Source organism: Lactuca saligna, chromosome 9, assembly GCF_052625555.1.
Source record: "Lactuca saligna cultivar CGN05327 chromosome 9, ASM5262555v1, whole genome shotgun sequence".
NCBI classification, from domain to species: Eukaryota; Viridiplantae; Streptophyta; class Magnoliopsida; order Asterales; family Asteraceae; genus Lactuca; species Lactuca saligna.
Genome location: NC_136425.1, coordinates 168,204,078 through 168,222,703, shown reverse-complemented (window position 1 = coordinate 168,222,703; position 18,626 = coordinate 168,204,078). Strand labels below are relative to the sequence as shown.

The following is an 18,626-nucleotide window of genomic DNA, read 5'->3' as shown; positions in this document are numbered from 1 at the left end:
TATTTAGTTTTTCCATGACTTTACATTTGCAATGGTAAGGACAACGACATCCAATACTTTTGTCATGATGAAGATGTTAAACAAGATCCCATATGTGATTGGAGAGAAGATCAAACATTTTAGAGTCCATGGTTGCTTTTTAATTAGGACCATAAAAAGTATGGGTAATGGAATCATGTATATGTGTTAGATAATGATGCATATTTCGATGTAACAAATAAATATGAACAATATAATTAATAGAACATTATAACTTACCCTTGGATCAACGTTTATCATAAAGTACTACAACATTATTAATTACCTTGAATGAAGATGAAGAACAACTAAAAGATCCAAAGTAGAGTCTCTTTATTAGATCACACACCAAAGTTGCAATCTCAAGCAAGAAAAATGATATTTTTGTTGATGAAGAAGCAAGATAGAAATACCCTTATTGGGTGTATATTTACGTCTTCAATGAGAGGATATAAGAGAAAAGAAATCTTGATTAGGGTTAGCCAACCCAAGGGTTTCATGTCATATATATTGCATAAAACTTAGGGATTATTTTTCTCTCCAAGTTTGCTTAATTATTTTAATAATTCCATAATTCAAACTTTAAACCTTATTACACATAATGTCCTTCTCTTTTAGTTTCTATTTAATTCATCAAGTATTGATAAAAAAAACTACTCCCTTTAATTATTGAAGGAGGTGGTTGGACGAATGCCTTGATTGAATGATGAAAGAGGAGGTCGGACAAAGGAGACAATATAAGTTGTAAGGAATCGATGTATCAAAGGAGAAATCTCTAATTAGGATAGGGCTGAGTTCAGATCAGAATGTCGGGAAGAGTGAAGGAAAGAAAAGTTGATTGTTAGAGGGGAAAGGCAATGACATGAATGGATGGGGGAGGTTTTCTAGAGACAAGGGTCGTCATTTTTGTTTAACCAAAAGAAAAATAGGATGTTAAGAGAGATAACTAGGAAAAAGTAAGGTTATAGATTAGGTTAATGGTATTTTTGATTTTAAATTAAAAATAGAAAATAAAAACTAATTAAAAATCTAAATAGAGGTAAAATAATAATTTTAGAATATAATTGTAACAAAATAAAACAACATGGACCAACAACACAATAAATTAAAATTATAAGGACCATATGTATAATAAAAAAATATAAAAAAGAAAGTTACAAATCTAAAAACCACAAGGACCATTTATGTAAATTTTTCGTAAATAAATTTAAGATGGTCCGACACAACAACCCCATCCCTTCCCCTCTCTCTATCTCTCTCTCTCTCTCACCGTCTCACCGTCTCAATCTGAATGACTTCGTTCACCTTTCTCGGTTGCTGTCTCGTGCCTCCGATCTCTCTTTAGGTACAAAATCATCAAAAATCACTACATTTTTTAGTTGATTGTTCTTACATATCGTAGTAAATTTTGCTAGATTTCGATAATTGAGATTTTCTAGTTGCTAATTATTAACAGTTAAGGGGTTGATAACTCGTAATTGTTAGCGATAAAGCTTTCTTTAGTAGCAATTCGTGTTAAATTTCAATTATCAGTGTCATGCAACCATATGTTTTGTTAAGATTACGGTCTACTGACATTAATAGGGTTTGTTAATTAGTTAACTGCGATTTTCTTAGAATTGATTAATAGGATCCACCGATCTACTTGTATGAATTATAAAATTTATCTTTGAGTTAATTTTCATTTTGTTTACATTATGCAAGTTATATCGCGATCTGGTTGAATATTGTTTTGGAACTGCAATGTCATCATCAAAATCAAGAAAATCATTTGATCCATCAATGGAAGACTTACCTGCACATGTGATGGTCGATATCCTCTCTCGACTCCCTGTGAAGACAATCATCCACTGCAAGTGCGTATCCAAGAAGTGGCTGGATCTCATTTCCGAGTCTTACTTTGCTGATCATCATCTCTCAAGATCCCCCTCAGGAATCATGATTTATCATAATTCCAATGAAGTTTTTCGTAATGCAGAAGAAGAAGAAAAGACAGGTTACCTAAGAACAGGTATTTTAAGGTGGGTGGAGGTTGAAGACGAACTCCATCACCACTATTTACACCATGACCCAATCATGACCCTCGACCTTAATCTCGCACCCATTTTCCAAAAGTCTCAAATACTCCCAGTGGGCTCAGTCAATGGCTTGCTTTGTCTTTGGCAATTTGGTCCTCAACATGACAACACTTACATATGCAACCCAATCACTAGAGAATATATGATCCTCCCAAAGCCACAATACTATTTACAACATAATGCACATGTTGTTTATTGTTTCGGTGTTGCACCACTTACTAATGAATACAAAGTGATACGGATTTTCCAAGGCGAAAAAATACCGTATTTTTCCTCAAACTCTCGGCCAATCATATCACAAGCTGAGGTCTACACCCTTGGCACGGGTCAATGGAGAAGTCTTGGTCATGTCCCTTATTGGCTTAAAGGAATGTATGGTCCATTTTTAAATGGTCATGCTCATTGGACTGTTCTTGACAAAGATTCTTCCGAAAAGCTTTGTGTTTTTGATTTTGAGAAGGAGACATTTGAGTTGTTTCCATCTCCTCCTTGTGAAGCTAGAGATGAAAATCTGATTTTTAAAAGTTTGGGAGTGTTGAAAGGTTGTTTATGTCGATGTGAAAGTTACGATTCTCAGTTGGTGGTTTGGGTGATGAAGGAATATGGGATCAAGAAATCTTGGCGTAAGGAGTTTGTAGTCATGGAAAGTGAGAACACCGATCTTGATTTGTTGACTTTGGAAACTGTGGATTTAATTACGGGGTTTAAAGATGGAACTGTTTTGATGGCGTCTTATCGTGACACGCTACTTGTTTATTGTCCTCGAAGGGAAATTGTTCTCGACACTGAGATGTTTTATCGGTACTTCAAAGGATATACTTTTCGTCCGAGTTTTCGTAGACTTCGTAACTTTGAAAATGAGAGAGTTTATATGTTCTAAAGGTCGAGAGAAGTTATATAATGAATATGTGTTGTTGTTTTTTGAGTCGAATACTGTCTAATAAGTTTTATTTAGTGTCGAGTTCTTGTGTTCTAAAGGTCAAGAGAAGTTATATATAATGAATATGCATTGTCGTTTTTGAGTCGAATGTTGTCTAGCAAGTTTTATTTAGTGTTATTTCTTGTAGGTTTGCAAAAGTGATCTAAATCTTGAAGTCGTTTCTAAATTTGTTAAATACTTCTTCTGGGCCTATCATAATTGCTTCTATGCAAATGAAGTTATAAGTAGGAATCCACTTCGAATAACATCTATATATATATACAACCTGTGACAACAAAAATTGACACAATGAAACATTGGATGATCTGGAATTGATGAGTGTGCTAAATAACATTTTTCCACCTTGGAACATCATCAATACACCAACGATTAAAGATCAAAACGATTTAATATGGTAGATACTAATCTCCATAACCGACTCTACACCAACGATATTTTGATTTAGAGAAATCGATATTTTGATTTAGAGAAATTAAATATTCTGTTATTTTTTGTTCCTACTAATCTTTCTACTCATTAGATTAAGCCACGTGTCAAAACACTTTGAGTGTACTTGAAGCGATTAGTTATAAACCAATCTAAAGAGATCAAGTCAAGAGGTAAATTATGTTTTTCTTTGTTTATAAGTGATTCGATTAGATATGTATTGTTGTACAAATTCATATATGATAATTGAGGAAATCATAAATAACCATCTAATTATTTTTTATTTTTTATTTTTATTTATTTATTTTTAAGATTAAACATGTGCCCTTTTACAACAATCTTTTTTACCATGTGGCTTATTGAAAATTTCTAATTACTATTTTTGTCAAGAGCATTCATCTATAATTACTGTTTAATGACTGTTTTTTCACCGTTTTTATGATCATGCTGCTTTTTGTTATGAAAAGAAAATGAAGAAACTGAAAGATTGTTTTCTATTAACAATACATTTATAGAGAAATTGAAATAAGAAATTGTGTACTGAAGAAAATAGAGTGTATACACAATTGAAACATTGCCGACCTCGCTCTTTACACAAGCAGCATAACACTTTTTGATACAGGAGTGCACAGATTCTATGGGTGTAAAAGAGTCTATCACGCTATTGAAGTAGCACTCAGATATAAAATCTAGACACATCAGTAAATCTACACAAGAGAATTACAAAAATGACACTATTGTGCCCTTTTAGTGGAATTTGAGCTTAGTGGCATTTCACTCGGATCAGATAAAACAATCTTTTTTCAATCCAATAAATGAACCATTCCATTCCATTGTTTCCCTAATTCCATCATACCAAACACTAAAATACTTCTACATAATATGATATATTGAGATATGAATACATACTTCCAAGAAATGTTGTTAGAGAATTGAAGCAAAATGTTTGATTCTTTCCCGTTTTGACTTGTCGTCTCTTCTTTTTAATGTTTGTAACCAAACATCAGCTTGGTTTCGAAAACTATATGCTAGATTGCACTTGCTTTTGAGTATATATATATATATATATATATATATATATATATATATATATATATATATATATATATATATATATATATATATATATATATATATATATATATATATATATATATATAGCATTTATATTGTTACTTGGATAACTTGAGGGTTGCCTGATTCAAAATGGAAATCTTTAAAATGGGTTTTTTTTTTTTTTTTTTTTTTTTTTTTAAATTATGATAGTTTAAGACTGACTGCGTATCTTTTATTCAAAGGTTCTTACACCTCTCATTTCTTGCACAATGGATGATAAGAGAGTTGTTTCTTTTTTAACCTTCCAAAAAATGAAATTCCCATAAAACCCTGAACGTTTGTGGAGGCAGTCAACAAACTTGGTGGAAGTGAAAGTACTCTTAGTCAACAAGCTTGGTGGAAGTGAAAGTACTCTTTCGTCCTATTAGACGATATTTATATTAGTGATAGTTGAGGGATTAGAGTGTAATTAGTTATCGTATATATTTCCATGTAACCCTATGTAATTATGTTAACAATAATACAATTCTCATTACCAAGTTTATCTTGGTATCACAACATAGTAGTCGTCAACCCTAAACAACCTACTGTCATAGTCGGCCTCCCCTTAACCTGTTGTCGGTGTTGTCTTCTTCTTTCCTCTTTCTTCTACAATGACGCAACTCACTGACTTCACAACTGCTGAAAAAACAATCCATAATTCACACAAGTTTGGCTTTACACTAAACCCTAATAATTACGGATACTGGAAGACAATGATCCATCACCTGCAACAACAATATCCAACAAAGAAGGAGAAATTGCACCCAATCCTTCCTATGCCATCTTGATTTCGAATGATGCTCATGTTCGTATGTTAATCATCTCCACTATCTCGCAAGCATCATTTCAACATGTACAAGGCACTAAATCTCGTGATTTGTGGCTTGCCTTGGAACATGCTTATGCTCCTCACACTTCTTCATGAGAATATACTTTAAAAACCCAACTCCTGAAGACAAGGATATCATTATGCTCGCTATCTCCGGCTTAAGAAATGAATACAATGGAGTCGATGAGTTTGTTGTGAAAGTGACAAACATAGTAAGCACTATGCGCACCTTGGGGGACACTATAGATGAATCCTATGTGGTGAAGAAGCTACTTAGGGTAGTACCAGCCAAATTCCTTCAAACAGCATCAACCCTTGAGCAGTTTGCTGATTTGGATCAAATGACAGTGGAGAAAGTGATTGGGAGACTTAAAGCCCATGAAGAGAGAATGAAGTGGCACAGTGATACAGAAGAGATAAAACTTCTCTTAACCCACCAAGAGTGGACTGAGAGAAACAAGAATAAAGGAGAAGGTTGTTCAAAGTCAGTCCCAAAAGGCAACCGTGGTGGGTTATCACGGGGAAGAGGAAGAGGCCAGAGCAGGGGTGGTCCAAGTAGTGGTCGAGGTGGTCCTAACCAGTAGAAAGAAAGAAGACACAATCAAGAAAAAAGTGAAATACAATGCTACAAATGCCAAGAGTTCGGGTACTATGCAGTCGAGTGCAAGAACCCAAGGAAAGAAAGAAATCATGAATGCAATTTAATCCACGAAGATAATGAACCAGCCTTGTTGTTGTCATCCTTTGAGGCTAAGGAAGAGACAGGGGAAGTATTCTTGAATGAAGAGAAGGTGAATCCAAAGTTGGGATCAAATGAGGATATTAGATGTGAATCAAACATGTGGTATCTTGACACAGGGGCCAGCAACCACATGACTGGAGAAAGAAACAAGTTTCAGGAACTAGACACCACAATCCAGGGCTCTGTAGAGTTTGGCAACAATTCAAAAGTTAGAATTGAAGGAAAAGGGATGATAACTTTTCAGTGTAAAAATGGTGAGCAAAGAAAATTAAAGGAGGTATATTATATACCTGAATTGTGCAGCAATATCGTAAGTCTTAGCCAGCTTTTAGAAGGGGGGGATGAAATTAGAATTAAGCAAAATTTTCTGAAGATCTATGACTCCAAAATGAGGCTGCTCATGAAGATACAGAGGTCACCAAATTGTCTCTACAAGATAAAGCTAAGAGCAGTCAGCCCAAAGTGTCTAGTTGTCGAAATCAATGACCCAACCTGGCTTTGGCACTCAAGGTTAGGTCATGTAAATTTTGCTTCTTTGAAATCGATGTTTGAGAAAGGGATAATTCAAGGAATTCCAAAGATGGTTATACCATCCCAACCATGTGAAGGCTGCCTGGTTGGAAAACAATCAAGAAGACTGTATCCATCGTGTACAAGCTTTAGGGCCAAGAAGAAGCTCGAATTGATTCACGGAGACTTGTGTGGTCCAATATCACCCCCTTACACTAGCAAGAAACAAATACTTCATGCACCTGTTTGATGACTACAGTAAGGTAATGTGGGTATACCTGCTAAAAACAAAGGATGAATCCTTTCAGTCGTTCAAGAATTTTAGATCAAAAGTGGAGAATGAAATCAGCGAGAAGACTAAAGTCTTGAGAACAGATAGAGGCGGTGAATTCTTGTCCAAACAATTCACCACTTACTGTTGTGAAATAGGACTCGATCGAGAATACACCTCGCCATACTCCCCACAACAAAACGGGGTGGTGGAGAGGCATAATCGTACGGTGATTGAAATGGTGAGAAGTAGCCTGATGACGATGAAGCTTCCACACACGCTATGGAGAGAAGCCATGAGTCATGCCGTTTACGTATTGAAAAAAATAAGCATGTGAGCCTTGAATGATTCCACACACTATGATATGTGGATCGGTCGAAAGCCCCATGTTGGTTATCTAAGAGTGTTGGATTGTGTCGCGCATATGGTGATCAACAAGAACAAGCTGAAGAAGCTAGATGAAGTGAGCAATCGAGTTGTGCATCCGGGGAATGAAAAGGGGAAGAAGGTGTGACATCCCCATTTTCACGGCCAGAAAAGACCGATTTTGTTTATGCTTTATAAAAACCAGAGTATCTCTAGTAATAAAAATGTTGCGGTATTTGTTCCTAGAAAAACATGATAAATATATTATCAAAGAATTTCCAAAGAAATGTATTTTTATTCATTTTAAAACATTTGGGATGTCATCGTCAATACATAAACATAAGCTTAAACACAACTTACATTCATTTACACTAGTGATCTACATCTGTTTGAAATCTCTCAGTGTAAAGTAGCTTCATATTGACACCCGTGATACAAATAAGCTTGAGTGGTTCAGGTTGGGAAACTTGGTGACTACATAGGGTTTTAAACCCACAATAATATAATTATTATGTTTAAACATCAAACAATCAACCAAATTACCCATCCCCATTATCTTCTTTACTCTTAAGGATCTACCATTAGAATCAGCTATTTCTCGTTCATTTATTCCCAAGGATTATCGTAAGGAATAGGTACGAAGTCCGTCGTTGTCAATGACACAACTATCAAGCACAGCTGCTAATATTATCATTTAGGCGCAGATGCCGATATTGTCCTCTAGGCGCAACTTCCAAGATTTAGGCACTAAGTTTGCATAGTCGCCAGGGTTTATCTCGTTTATTGACAATATCATTTTCGAGAGTCCACTCGCAATACATGTTAATGGGTTTTTAGAGTACACCGGTGAACACATCGTTCACAACACCTACAGGTTGTGAGCTTGCTAGTGTTCCACTGGATTGTCTAGAATAGTATGTGGCTGTCATACATACTCTGCTAGATGATGGGACCAATGCTTGGGTAAAAGGCTTTTCGAATTATTCACCTCTCACCTCTCACCCTTATCTCATGGTCTATATCACATCTCATCTCATTATCCCACTCATATTTCATCTACCCATGTTTTACCCAACATATTTTGTAGATATAAAATACATATACAGTTTAAATAATTTAAAACGTGTATAAAATCGTTCATCCAGCATAGATAGCAAGTATAAATATAATATGTGCACATATCACATATTTTATATAAAACACTTCATATTTATGTGTAACATGAAAGTAACTATTCACTCACTTGTTAAAGTGATGATTCCAAACTCGGGCAGCTCTTCGCTTTTAACGATTCTATTTTCCTTCGACGAAACCTAGCATTATTATCGCTAAGTTTTAGTCTAATATTTATTGCGACTAGTTATTAATATAGATTCATCATTAACTCAAAGTCTACTTCATGATCTATCAAGTAAGGAACAACTAGGTAGGATCATATCGGAGGTAGGGTCCATTTGGTATACGAAGTATACTGTTTGGAAATCCCACTTTAAGCACCTCACTAAATCACAGCCTAGACATCATCCCCATAAGTAGATCAGTCAGTAACGAATTGGAATCAGTGATAAATGATGTTTATAATTTCATAATAATGATATTATATTTATATATAAGTTATATTTAAAGTATGGTAGGCGTATCTCACTTACAACGGGTTTTTATTAAAATCCTGGCTTCACTGGAGCAGTGTTTCCAAACCGAAAAACTCTTTTCTCGGATCCTTCGGGAGCCTCAGGGCTTCCTTCAGGTGATAGGGGGTTTTCCTAGGCTTTAGGGGGGTTTAGGGGGTTAGAGAGAGTTTAGAGAGATAAAGTGAAGGTTAGAGGTGTGAGTTTGAAGCTTCACCCGTCACCTCTATTTATAGGTTGAGAAACAGCCCAACTCGTCGAGTAGGAGGACCTACTCGTCGAGCCTATGCCACATGTCACCATCTGGAGGCTAGCCTTGGAGAGAAAACAATGACCAAGATTTTGCCATGTCACTCGATTTCGCACAACTCATTCCCGACTTAGAAAAATCATAACTCTCACATAAAAGCTCAGTTGTTTACATTCTTTATATCCATGCCTAGTTAATGACAAGATCTATAACTTTCCTTTTGACTCTGTCGGCTAATTATCGACTGGTTTTAAATTTAAAAGTAAGAGAATATTATACTTGTAAATGACCGCGTAAAACTCATAACTTCTACATACGGGCTCCATTTCGTCTGTCTTTTTATTGTTGAGCTCTTATTAATGAGATCTTCAATTCTCATTTAGGTCACATTGGCCAAAAAACCACTCGATCTAAAATTCGAATTCCTGGCTGTGCACTGCTATGCTAAATCTTAGAAAAATCATAACTTCCTCATACAAAGTCAGATTTGGGCGTTCTTTTTATGTATGTTCTCGGTTTAACGTATACTACAACTTTCATTTAGATCTCTAAGGCTAAAAAGTAGTTTATCAAAAAAAATCACTTTTTACGATTTCTGGTGTCGTGCCGGTTTTGCCATAAAACTTCTACAGGTCATAACTTCTTCGTTATAACTCGGATTTCGGCGTTCTTTATATGTACGGAACCCTTGTGACATATACTATAACTTGGTTAAGATTATTTATTATAAATAATCTTCTGTTAAAAAGTCATTTTTGATGCTTATCGTCACTAAATTGAATAGCTCGAAGCTGCGGGCATTACAAAACGCATACATGCTATTTGATCCTGTTACTGGGTCAATTCACATTAGTAGGAATGTTGTGTTCGAGGAAGATAAGATGTGGATCTGGGAGAAGGATATGAAAGTCAATGGAACACATGGACTAAGCTTCACCGTTGAAGGATTTGACTTCAATGATGAAGGCTTCACTGATGTTGAAGACGTCATTGAATGGGATGGATCTATCCATGGGTCTACCCCAGCTACACCCGATGCCCATTTATCCCCAGTTAATGTGGACTGGAGCAGTAGTGAATCCCAACCCAATTACCATCCGGACCCTCAAATAATCCCACAAGAAAGTCAGTCATATACTTTGACCCCATTAAACCCACCGTAAACACCCATTACACCCAATTCATCCATCACCGCCTCGAGCTCCACTAGTGGCGGTGCTCTAAGACGATACCGCCTACTCACCGACCTATATGAGAATACCAATGAAATCCTATGACCACCAGAAGAACTCATGTTAATGTGCAATGATGATGAACCTGCAAGCTATAGTGAAGCAATTTGGAAGAATGAACGGGTACAGGCTATGATCGCTGAAATTGCTTCAATTGAGAAGAACAATACTTGGAGTCTAGTAGAACTCCCAAGAGGAAGGAACCCAATTAGGCTAAAGTGGGTCTTTAAGGTGAAGCGGGACCCGACTGGAAAGATTATGAAGCACAAAGCAAGAATCGTGGCAAAGGGTTACGTTAAAAAACAAGGCATCGATTATGAAGAGGTTTTTGCGCCAGTGGAGAGAATTGAAACAGTTCGAGTCATATTGTTTCTTGCAGGCTCGAATGGGTGGCATGCGCATCACCTAGACGTGAAGTCGGTGTTTTTGAATGGGCACTTAACCGAAGAGGTCTATGTCTCACAACCTCAAGGCTTCGAGAAGAAGGATGAATTTGGCAAGGTGTATAAACTCTCTAAATCCATGTATGGCTTGAAACAAGCTCCCGGAGCTTGGAATTTGTGTTTAGACAAGTATCTAAAGAGCTTTGTTTACAAAAGGTGTGCTCAAGAATATTCATTGTATACAAGAATAAAGAATGGGAATAACCTGATCATTGGAGTATATGTGGATGACCTACTTGTGACAGGAAGCAACCCAGAAGACGTGAAAGATTTTAAAAAGGAGATGAAGGTCAGATTTAAGATGAGTAATCTTGGCGTGCTAACATATTACCTTGGAATTGAAGTAAACCAACAAGGTAATGGAATCACATTGAAGCAGGAAGCCTATGCCAAGAATATTCTGGAAAAAACCCAGATGTTAGATTGCAATCCCACCAAGAGTCCAAAGGAGCATAAACTCTCTTTGACCAAAGATGGAAATGAGGAGCTGGTGAATCCAACTAAGTGCAGGAGCATTGTTGGTTGCCTAAGGTATCTTACTCATACTAGACCCGATAAAACCTTTGTTGTTGGTGTTGTTAGTTGCTTTATGGAGGATCCCACCATAAAACATCTCCAAGCTGTAAAAGGGATCCTTAGATATGTAAAAGGAACCTTGAGTTATGGTCTACTCTATTCTAAAGGAGGTGAAAAAGCTACTATCTCAGGCTATACTGATAGTGATTTGCATTCTATGTAAATGGAAACTTGGTCACATGGGCATCTCAAAAGCAAAGGGTAGTGGAAGTTTCATCATATGAGGCAGAATTCATTGCTGCCACTATGGCAGCTTGTCAAGGCATATGGTTAAGGAGGCTTCTCACAGAAATCACAGGTCAAAGAGTACCACCTGTGATATTGCTTGTGGACAATCAATCAACCCTTGATCTAATGAAAAACCCAATATTTCATGGTTGAAGCAAACATATCGACATCAGGTATCACTTTATTAAGGAGTGTGTTGAAAATGGAGAAATCTCAGTGACACATATGAGTGGGAAAAGCCAGAAAGCATACATTCTCACAATGTCCCTAGCAAGAATGAAGCATGAAGAGATGCAGGATTTAATTGGAGTGGAGAAGATTCAGAATTAAAGGGGGGGGGGGGGGAATGGTAAGGTTAATTCAAAATATTAGTATTGTGCACGTTGTTTTTAATGTCTTGAATAAATCAAAGTTCCAGTGAGTGTGTTCCTAGTCTTTAGCATCTAGTCAAGTTTGTTCCTATTTTTCAGTTAAGTCTTAGTATAAGTAGATAGGAAAGTGTATGTTGGTTTTTGTCCCCTGTTTTCTTTTCTTATTCAGTGAATAAAAGATACACTTTTGCCTTCCTTTTTACCTTGTCAATTTTTTTCCCCTGCACTGTAACATTGTGTGACATCCCCAAAATCACGGCTAGAAAAGACCGATTTAATTTATGTTTTTAAAATAATTTTAAGAGTAATCCTTTGATTTAAAAGAGTTTCGGAATTTGTTCCCAAAACAAAATATGATAAATAATATTTATCAAAGCATTCCTTAAAGAAATGTATTTTATATATAACAAAACACGGGATGTCATGTTCCGATACAGACCAAAAGCATAAACGGTATATTATAAGCCTTACAACAGTTATACACAACTACTAGCCTATAAACAAAATATCTTCACAAGTTGTCCAAGTTATGCTCTCGTGCCACTACCTGTAATACAAATAAAACTAAGTGGGTCGAGCTTGGGAGCCTGGTGAGCATATAGGGTTTTCAACCCACAATAAATAATTATATTTAATTTCACCAACCAACAATAACTTTATTACCCATTCCCGTTATCGTCACTTTACGTCCCTAAAACAACATCTATTACCAGGGACCTAATCTAGGATTTTCATCGGGATGGACATTATTGCAAAGGAGTTTCCTCAACAATAGATGTCCTAAAGGCAACCATGAGGGGGATAGAGTACACCGGCGAACACATCGTTCAGAACACCTACAGGTTATGAACCTGTCAGCGTTCCACTGGACAGTCTAGAAAGAGTTTGTGGTCGTCATCCATACTCTGCTAGATGACTAGATTAACAACAACATCGAGGCCTCTCATCATTTTTATTTTATCGCACATCACTATCTACCCATGTTCTACCCAACATATTTGTTGGTAAAATATACTTGTTTTATACATAGTTTTAAACCTGTATTGCATGTTCATTCATACTCAATCCAAATAACAGATGATACATATATGCATAACACGTATTCATAGAGAATAAATCATATCTACGCGTTTAGAAGATAACAATAATACACTCACATAAAACATATACGGATATACCTAATACATTCAGTCGATACTTGTATTAAATCATGTATATGAAAGGGACTATGCACTCACTTGATAAGATGATTATCGGACAACTTAGGCTCTAAAAGTATTATTCTTGGGTGAAACCGAGATGCTTCCTTGAAAACCAGGTTTCTTGCAGGCAGAGTTTCGGCTCAAGAACCGTGTTTCTCCCGATCTTCGGGGCTTCAGGACTTGCTTCGGGTGTCAGTTTGATATCGGGGCTTCAGGCGTATAGCTTGCACGTAAAACGAGTTAAAATGGGTGAGAGAGAAGAAATTTGGCAACCAAACTCGGCTGCCCTTATGATCTATTTATAGGGTGCTGAGCATCGGATTACATTGGGCGTACGTCGAGTACGTTGGGCGTACGTCGAGTACGTTGGGCGTACTGGCTCATCGACATGTACGCTGGGCGTACTACGCGGATTAGATCGGATGTGTCATGGTCTCAGACCCGAGACACTCAAGTGGTGGAGTAGGCCGACGTGGCCCAATTCAGTCCATGAATCATGAATACACTGGGCATACTCCTGTACGCTCGGCGTACTCCCATTTCTCAAACTTCAAAAATACATATTTTTCGCATACGAGCTCTGTTTTTGACGTTCTTTATATCCACGCGTAGGTGAGACTATGCTCTACAACTTTCATTTAGACTTCTTTGGCTAATTTTTACTTTATTTTTATTATTATATTTTTAACAGGCCGGGACAGGAAAATTCCATTAAAAATTCATTACTTCTTCATGCGAAGTCCGTTTGCGTCTGTCTTTTCACCGTTGAACTACTATCGGCGAGATATTTGATTCTCGTTTAGATTGATTCAGCTAGAAATCACTCGATCTCATATTTGAACTTTGGGCTGCATACCACTAAGTTGAAACTTTGAAAAATCATAACTTCCTCATACGAAGTCATATTTAGACGTTCTTCTTATGCATGCTCTCGGTTTAACGTATTCTACGACTTTAGTTTCGATCACTAAGGTTAAATATCGCTCTAACGTAAATTCACTATTTACGTTGCGCAGTGTCGTACTGGTTCTGTCGCGAAACTTCGACAGGTCATAACTTCTTCGTTATAACTTGGATTTCGGCATTCTTTATATATTCGGAATCCTTGTCACGAACACTATGTCTTCATGTATTGATATCGGTTTTATCTAGCATTTTATTTTTACACTTATTTTTTTATTCTTAATTCAATTAAGCCACACAATTAAGCATAAAACACATAATACTCAAATAATACATTCTTATTATTTCAAAATGAGTTATAAAGGTTAACCTAGACTATTACAACAAAATTAATGCCTTGCCCAAAAACACGGGTGTTACACATTGCTTGATAACAGGTCTAAAACCAACAATTTAATGAGCTTCATCTTATATAACTTTATGTGGTTGACATAATCATGTGGATGTCGTACATGTTCTAGTCATTCCATAATATAAATTTATATTATAGAAATAGTTAACATAATGAGGAATGTGAGTGAAATTCATTATGCATCGATGTCTAGTTGTGATGATGTTCACTGCTAGAGAAAATATGAATGTTTGAAACTTATGGGTGAAAAAGTGTACAAACATCCCTAAAAGTACAAAACCATAAAATTGACATTTAAGTGGTTTTTGTCCTCCGTTAATCTCTTATGGTTGGTCATTTATGATCAACATGATGTAATTTTGTGTTATATACTTGAATAAACTTACATGGTATAACATCCCAATTTTCAAGGCCAAAAATTTCATTTTTAGTTAAGTAACTCATAAAATAGTTTACTAAAAACATTACCAATGTCAAATCAATATATGGATTGTTAGGTTATTATGCGGTATGTCGGTATGACATTTGTATGGAAGACCCTGGGGGGTTCCCGTGGTAGTAGATTAAGACCATGAGGGGGTTCCTATGGCATTTGGTATAAGTCCTTGGAGGGTTTCCATAGCTTCCTAGTATGTTTTCATCTTTAGCTCATATGTTATTTCTTTGGTTAGTGAAGACCGTGAGGAGGTTCCCACGACAGGTAGTCAAGACCACATGGGGGTTCCAATGGTAGTTAGCAAAGATCATGTAGAGGTTCCCATGACATGTAGTCAAGACCACGTGGGGGTTTCGGTGGCACTCGGTATAAGATCTTGGAAGGTTTCCATGACATCCTTATATGTTTGTATGCATGGCTTATGTAACATACCAAAAATACAGTCTGGAAATTTCGTTTTAAATTAGTAATAAAACCATATTCATCAAATGTCATATAACAATCATAAAGAATGTATCTCAAATATCTTAACAACTGTCAAATATATCAAAGTATAAACATCCCAGGCTGAACAAATGGTGTGTGCATTGCAATCTTCCCAAGCTCCTCTTTTGAAAATTGAGTACCTGAAACCAAAACTGAAAAACGTAAGCACGAAGCTTAGTGAGCTCCCCCAAACTACCACATACCATACAATAACATAAAAAGCATCTACTGGGCCTTGCCCACTGCATCCGACCGAAGTCCAAAAACTAACTAGGGCCTTGCCCTCTGCATCGGACCGAAGTCTGGAAACTGCATCGAACCACAGTCTAGAACTAACTGCATCGGACCGAAGTCTGGAACCCCCTGCATCAGACCGAAGCCCGGAACTGACTGGACATAACATAGCATAAACGTATCAACTAGCATGAATACATATACTGCATACTGCATCGGAACAGAGTCTGGAACACATAACACAAAACATGCTTGAATCACAAAGACATCAAGCACTCTAACTACTGCATTGGACCGAGGTTCGAAACTAACTTAACGTAGCATAACATAATCATAGCATATAATATAAGCACATATACTGCATACTACATCGGACCATAGTCCGGAACACATAACTTATTTGTATCACAAAGACACCAAGCATAATGAACTACTGCATCGGACTGTAGTCCGGAACTACTGCTAACTAAACGGGTCGGTATTGTGGCCATATACCCGTTCCTACTGGAAGGAAACTCACCTCACACTACTGACATCCCGTAGACACAATCTCATACTACTGAAGTCCTGCAGACTCAACCTTAGCTGCTGGATGACAGATTCTCGAACTGTCAACACCAAAATAACACACAATTAATAATTGGGTTCTAACACATAACTATAAATACATACTTTGGGTAATTACTACATTACCCCTAGCTTGGCTTACCCAAGCCTAAGGTCCAATCCATAGGCCCAAAGTCAACTAGGGATCAAAGCCCAACATATGGCCCAATTTTCTAAATTGGGCCCAAACCTTTACATGGGCTTCCCTTAAGGCCTAATTGTCCAGTCCAGTCCAACATGTCCCATTCTAAGGGCCCAATATCATACAACTCTCTAGGCCCAAACTATGGCTCGTCTATGGCCCAATTTTCCAAATTGGTCCCAATCCTTCATTAGGGCCTTACCCTAAAGCCCAACTAAATATTCTAGTCCATAATCATTCTTGGATGGCCCATTATTGGCTTAATTACCAATTACCCAAATGAAAAGCCCAACTCAAGGCCCATGTGACATTAGGGTTTCACATAAAATGACAATTAGGGTTAAGTGTTTCTCACTTAACCCATTAAGAGCTTATCCCACTAAGGACATAATCTATTAAGTCCATTATTACTTAGATTAATTTCTGCCAATGATTATTATTTAATATTTCACTTATTAAATAATTCTCGTGTGTGACCCGATAATTTCTTAAATATTAGGATTTTCTCACTTAGCCCATTAAGGACTTAATCCATTAATTCCTTTACCCTACTAGATAAATGGCATGGAATAATTTGGGCTTAATTCACAATCCAATCCCAATGGCCCACAAGTGGGCCCAATAAGTCTAAGGCCCAATACTCATAATTAGGGTTTTCCACCCAAACATGGCCCAATAGGCCCAAAACCAATCTCTAAGCCCATTAGGGTTTGCTAGCGGCGCACCACCCACTACCACCTCGGTTAATGGTGGTTGATGGCGGCTCACAGCGGTGGCCACCACCTTACGGTGGTGGGTATTATTATTTTTATTAATCTTTTGAAAATTACAATTACAATGCTTTACTTAACAATAAACACACACTAACTAACTAACACACACCCACACAACCACACCGTGGCGGCCGGTGGTGGCGCTGGGCGGCAGCCACCACCTCAAGGTGGTGGTGATGGCTCTTTTGTGAATTCTGGCTACCCAAAACAAATATAAAATCTCATAACAACCTGGAACAATAACAACATGAGAAAACACACCCATATTACATCCATAGCCACCTCTCACGATGGCTAGTGGCGGCGGAATAAGGATGAAATGGCAACAGTGAGATAGCGAACACAATAGCCCTTTCGGGGTGGCGACGATGACCGGAGCAAACAGGAGTGAGCCAGCGGCAGAAAAATGGATCTGGGGGGTTTTATTCATCATCGGAAACAACCACGAGTGGAAACTATCTCGATTTCTCACCACCCACCGGACAAACATCGGCCTAGCAATCCTTGATTTTGCCGGCAGCAACCAGCGTCACTCGAATGGTCATTCCCGTTCTATTAGCGGTGACGAGCAACACGGCGATGACTAGCCGGCCGCCCTTCACTTGTAACACCCCAATTCTGGTATGATATTTATATTTTATTTATTGTAATTTTTTCTTCAAGTTTTAAGGGGAACTCGATGAGTCGGTAGCTATACTCGTCGAGTAGAGTCGGGATTTTGAACACGTTTAAGTTAGCGACTCGGTGAGTCTATATTCCGGACTCGGAGAGTCCGCCAGTCTGGATGAAACCCTAATTTCAAGGGTTTGCACCCTATTTAAACAACTTTTAAGGCCACAAGTCAGCCCCCATCACCCCTCAGAGCACTATTCTCGAAACACTATAACCCTCTTTGCATTTTGTGTGATTTTGGTGTGTTCTTTGAAGATCTTTAGAGATAAAGGAAGGTAGATCAAGAGGAGAAGAAGGAGATCCTAGATCCTTGAGGAAATTTAGAAGATACTAAGGTATATCTTGGCCCTTTTCTGTTTCTATGCTTAAATCCCCTTTTAGAAGCTATTAAAGCTATTCTTGAACCATTTCTTGGATTAGTAGTAGCATAGAGGACTCATGGAGTTGATTAGTTTTCGGATCTAGCTAGGTTTGAATTCCAGAAGCTTAGATCTAGCACCTTTATGGATCCATTTTGCATGGAAGCTCTAGATATACTAATATAGTGTGCTTTGAACCTTAAAACCTTCATTTGATGTTATTTACACGTAAAGTTGGAAACTTTACGTGTAAATCAAGTCCCAGGAACCCAGATCTATTAATGGTATTGATTGGTTTCAAGCATAATCGAGTATATAATGTTTTCATGCATACGACTCCGCGAGTCGTTCTTCTGACTCAGCGAGTCGAGTCGCGAGTCCCCTGTTTTTCCTTT

The 18,626-nt window shown here is 37.3% G+C and overlaps 1 protein-coding gene and 1 non-coding gene across 2 annotated transcripts; one reads left to right on the top strand and one right to left on the bottom strand.

Moving 5' to 3' along the window:
- The first annotated feature begins 1,248 nt into the window (after positions 1 to 1,248).
- On the top strand, positions 1,249 to 3,124 carry LOC145018522 (F-box protein At3g07870-like). Its single transcript, XM_078976400.1, has 2 exons — positions 1,249 to 1,363; positions 1,723 to 3,124. The coding sequence occupies exon 2, from the start codon at positions 1,762 to 1,764 to the stop codon at positions 2,974 to 2,976; it is 1,215 nt and encodes a 404-aa protein (XP_078832526.1). The 5' UTR covers positions 1,249 to 1,363; positions 1,723 to 1,761; the 3' UTR covers positions 2,977 to 3,124.
- Positions 3,125 to 4,085: 961 nt separating this feature from the next.
- Positions 4,086 to 4,163, bottom strand: LOC145018900 (small nucleolar RNA snoR8a). Its single transcript, XR_013667261.1, has one exon. It is a non-coding gene; the product is annotated as a small nucleolar RNA snoR8a (small nucleolar RNA).
- Positions 4,164 to 18,626: the final 14,463 nt, after the last annotated feature.

What these genes read in the sequence shown, in the direction of transcription:
- LOC145018522 (XM_078976400.1), top strand. Translation starts at nt 1,762, where the DNA reads ATGTCATCATCAAAATCAAGAAAATCATTTGATCCATCAATGGAAGAC.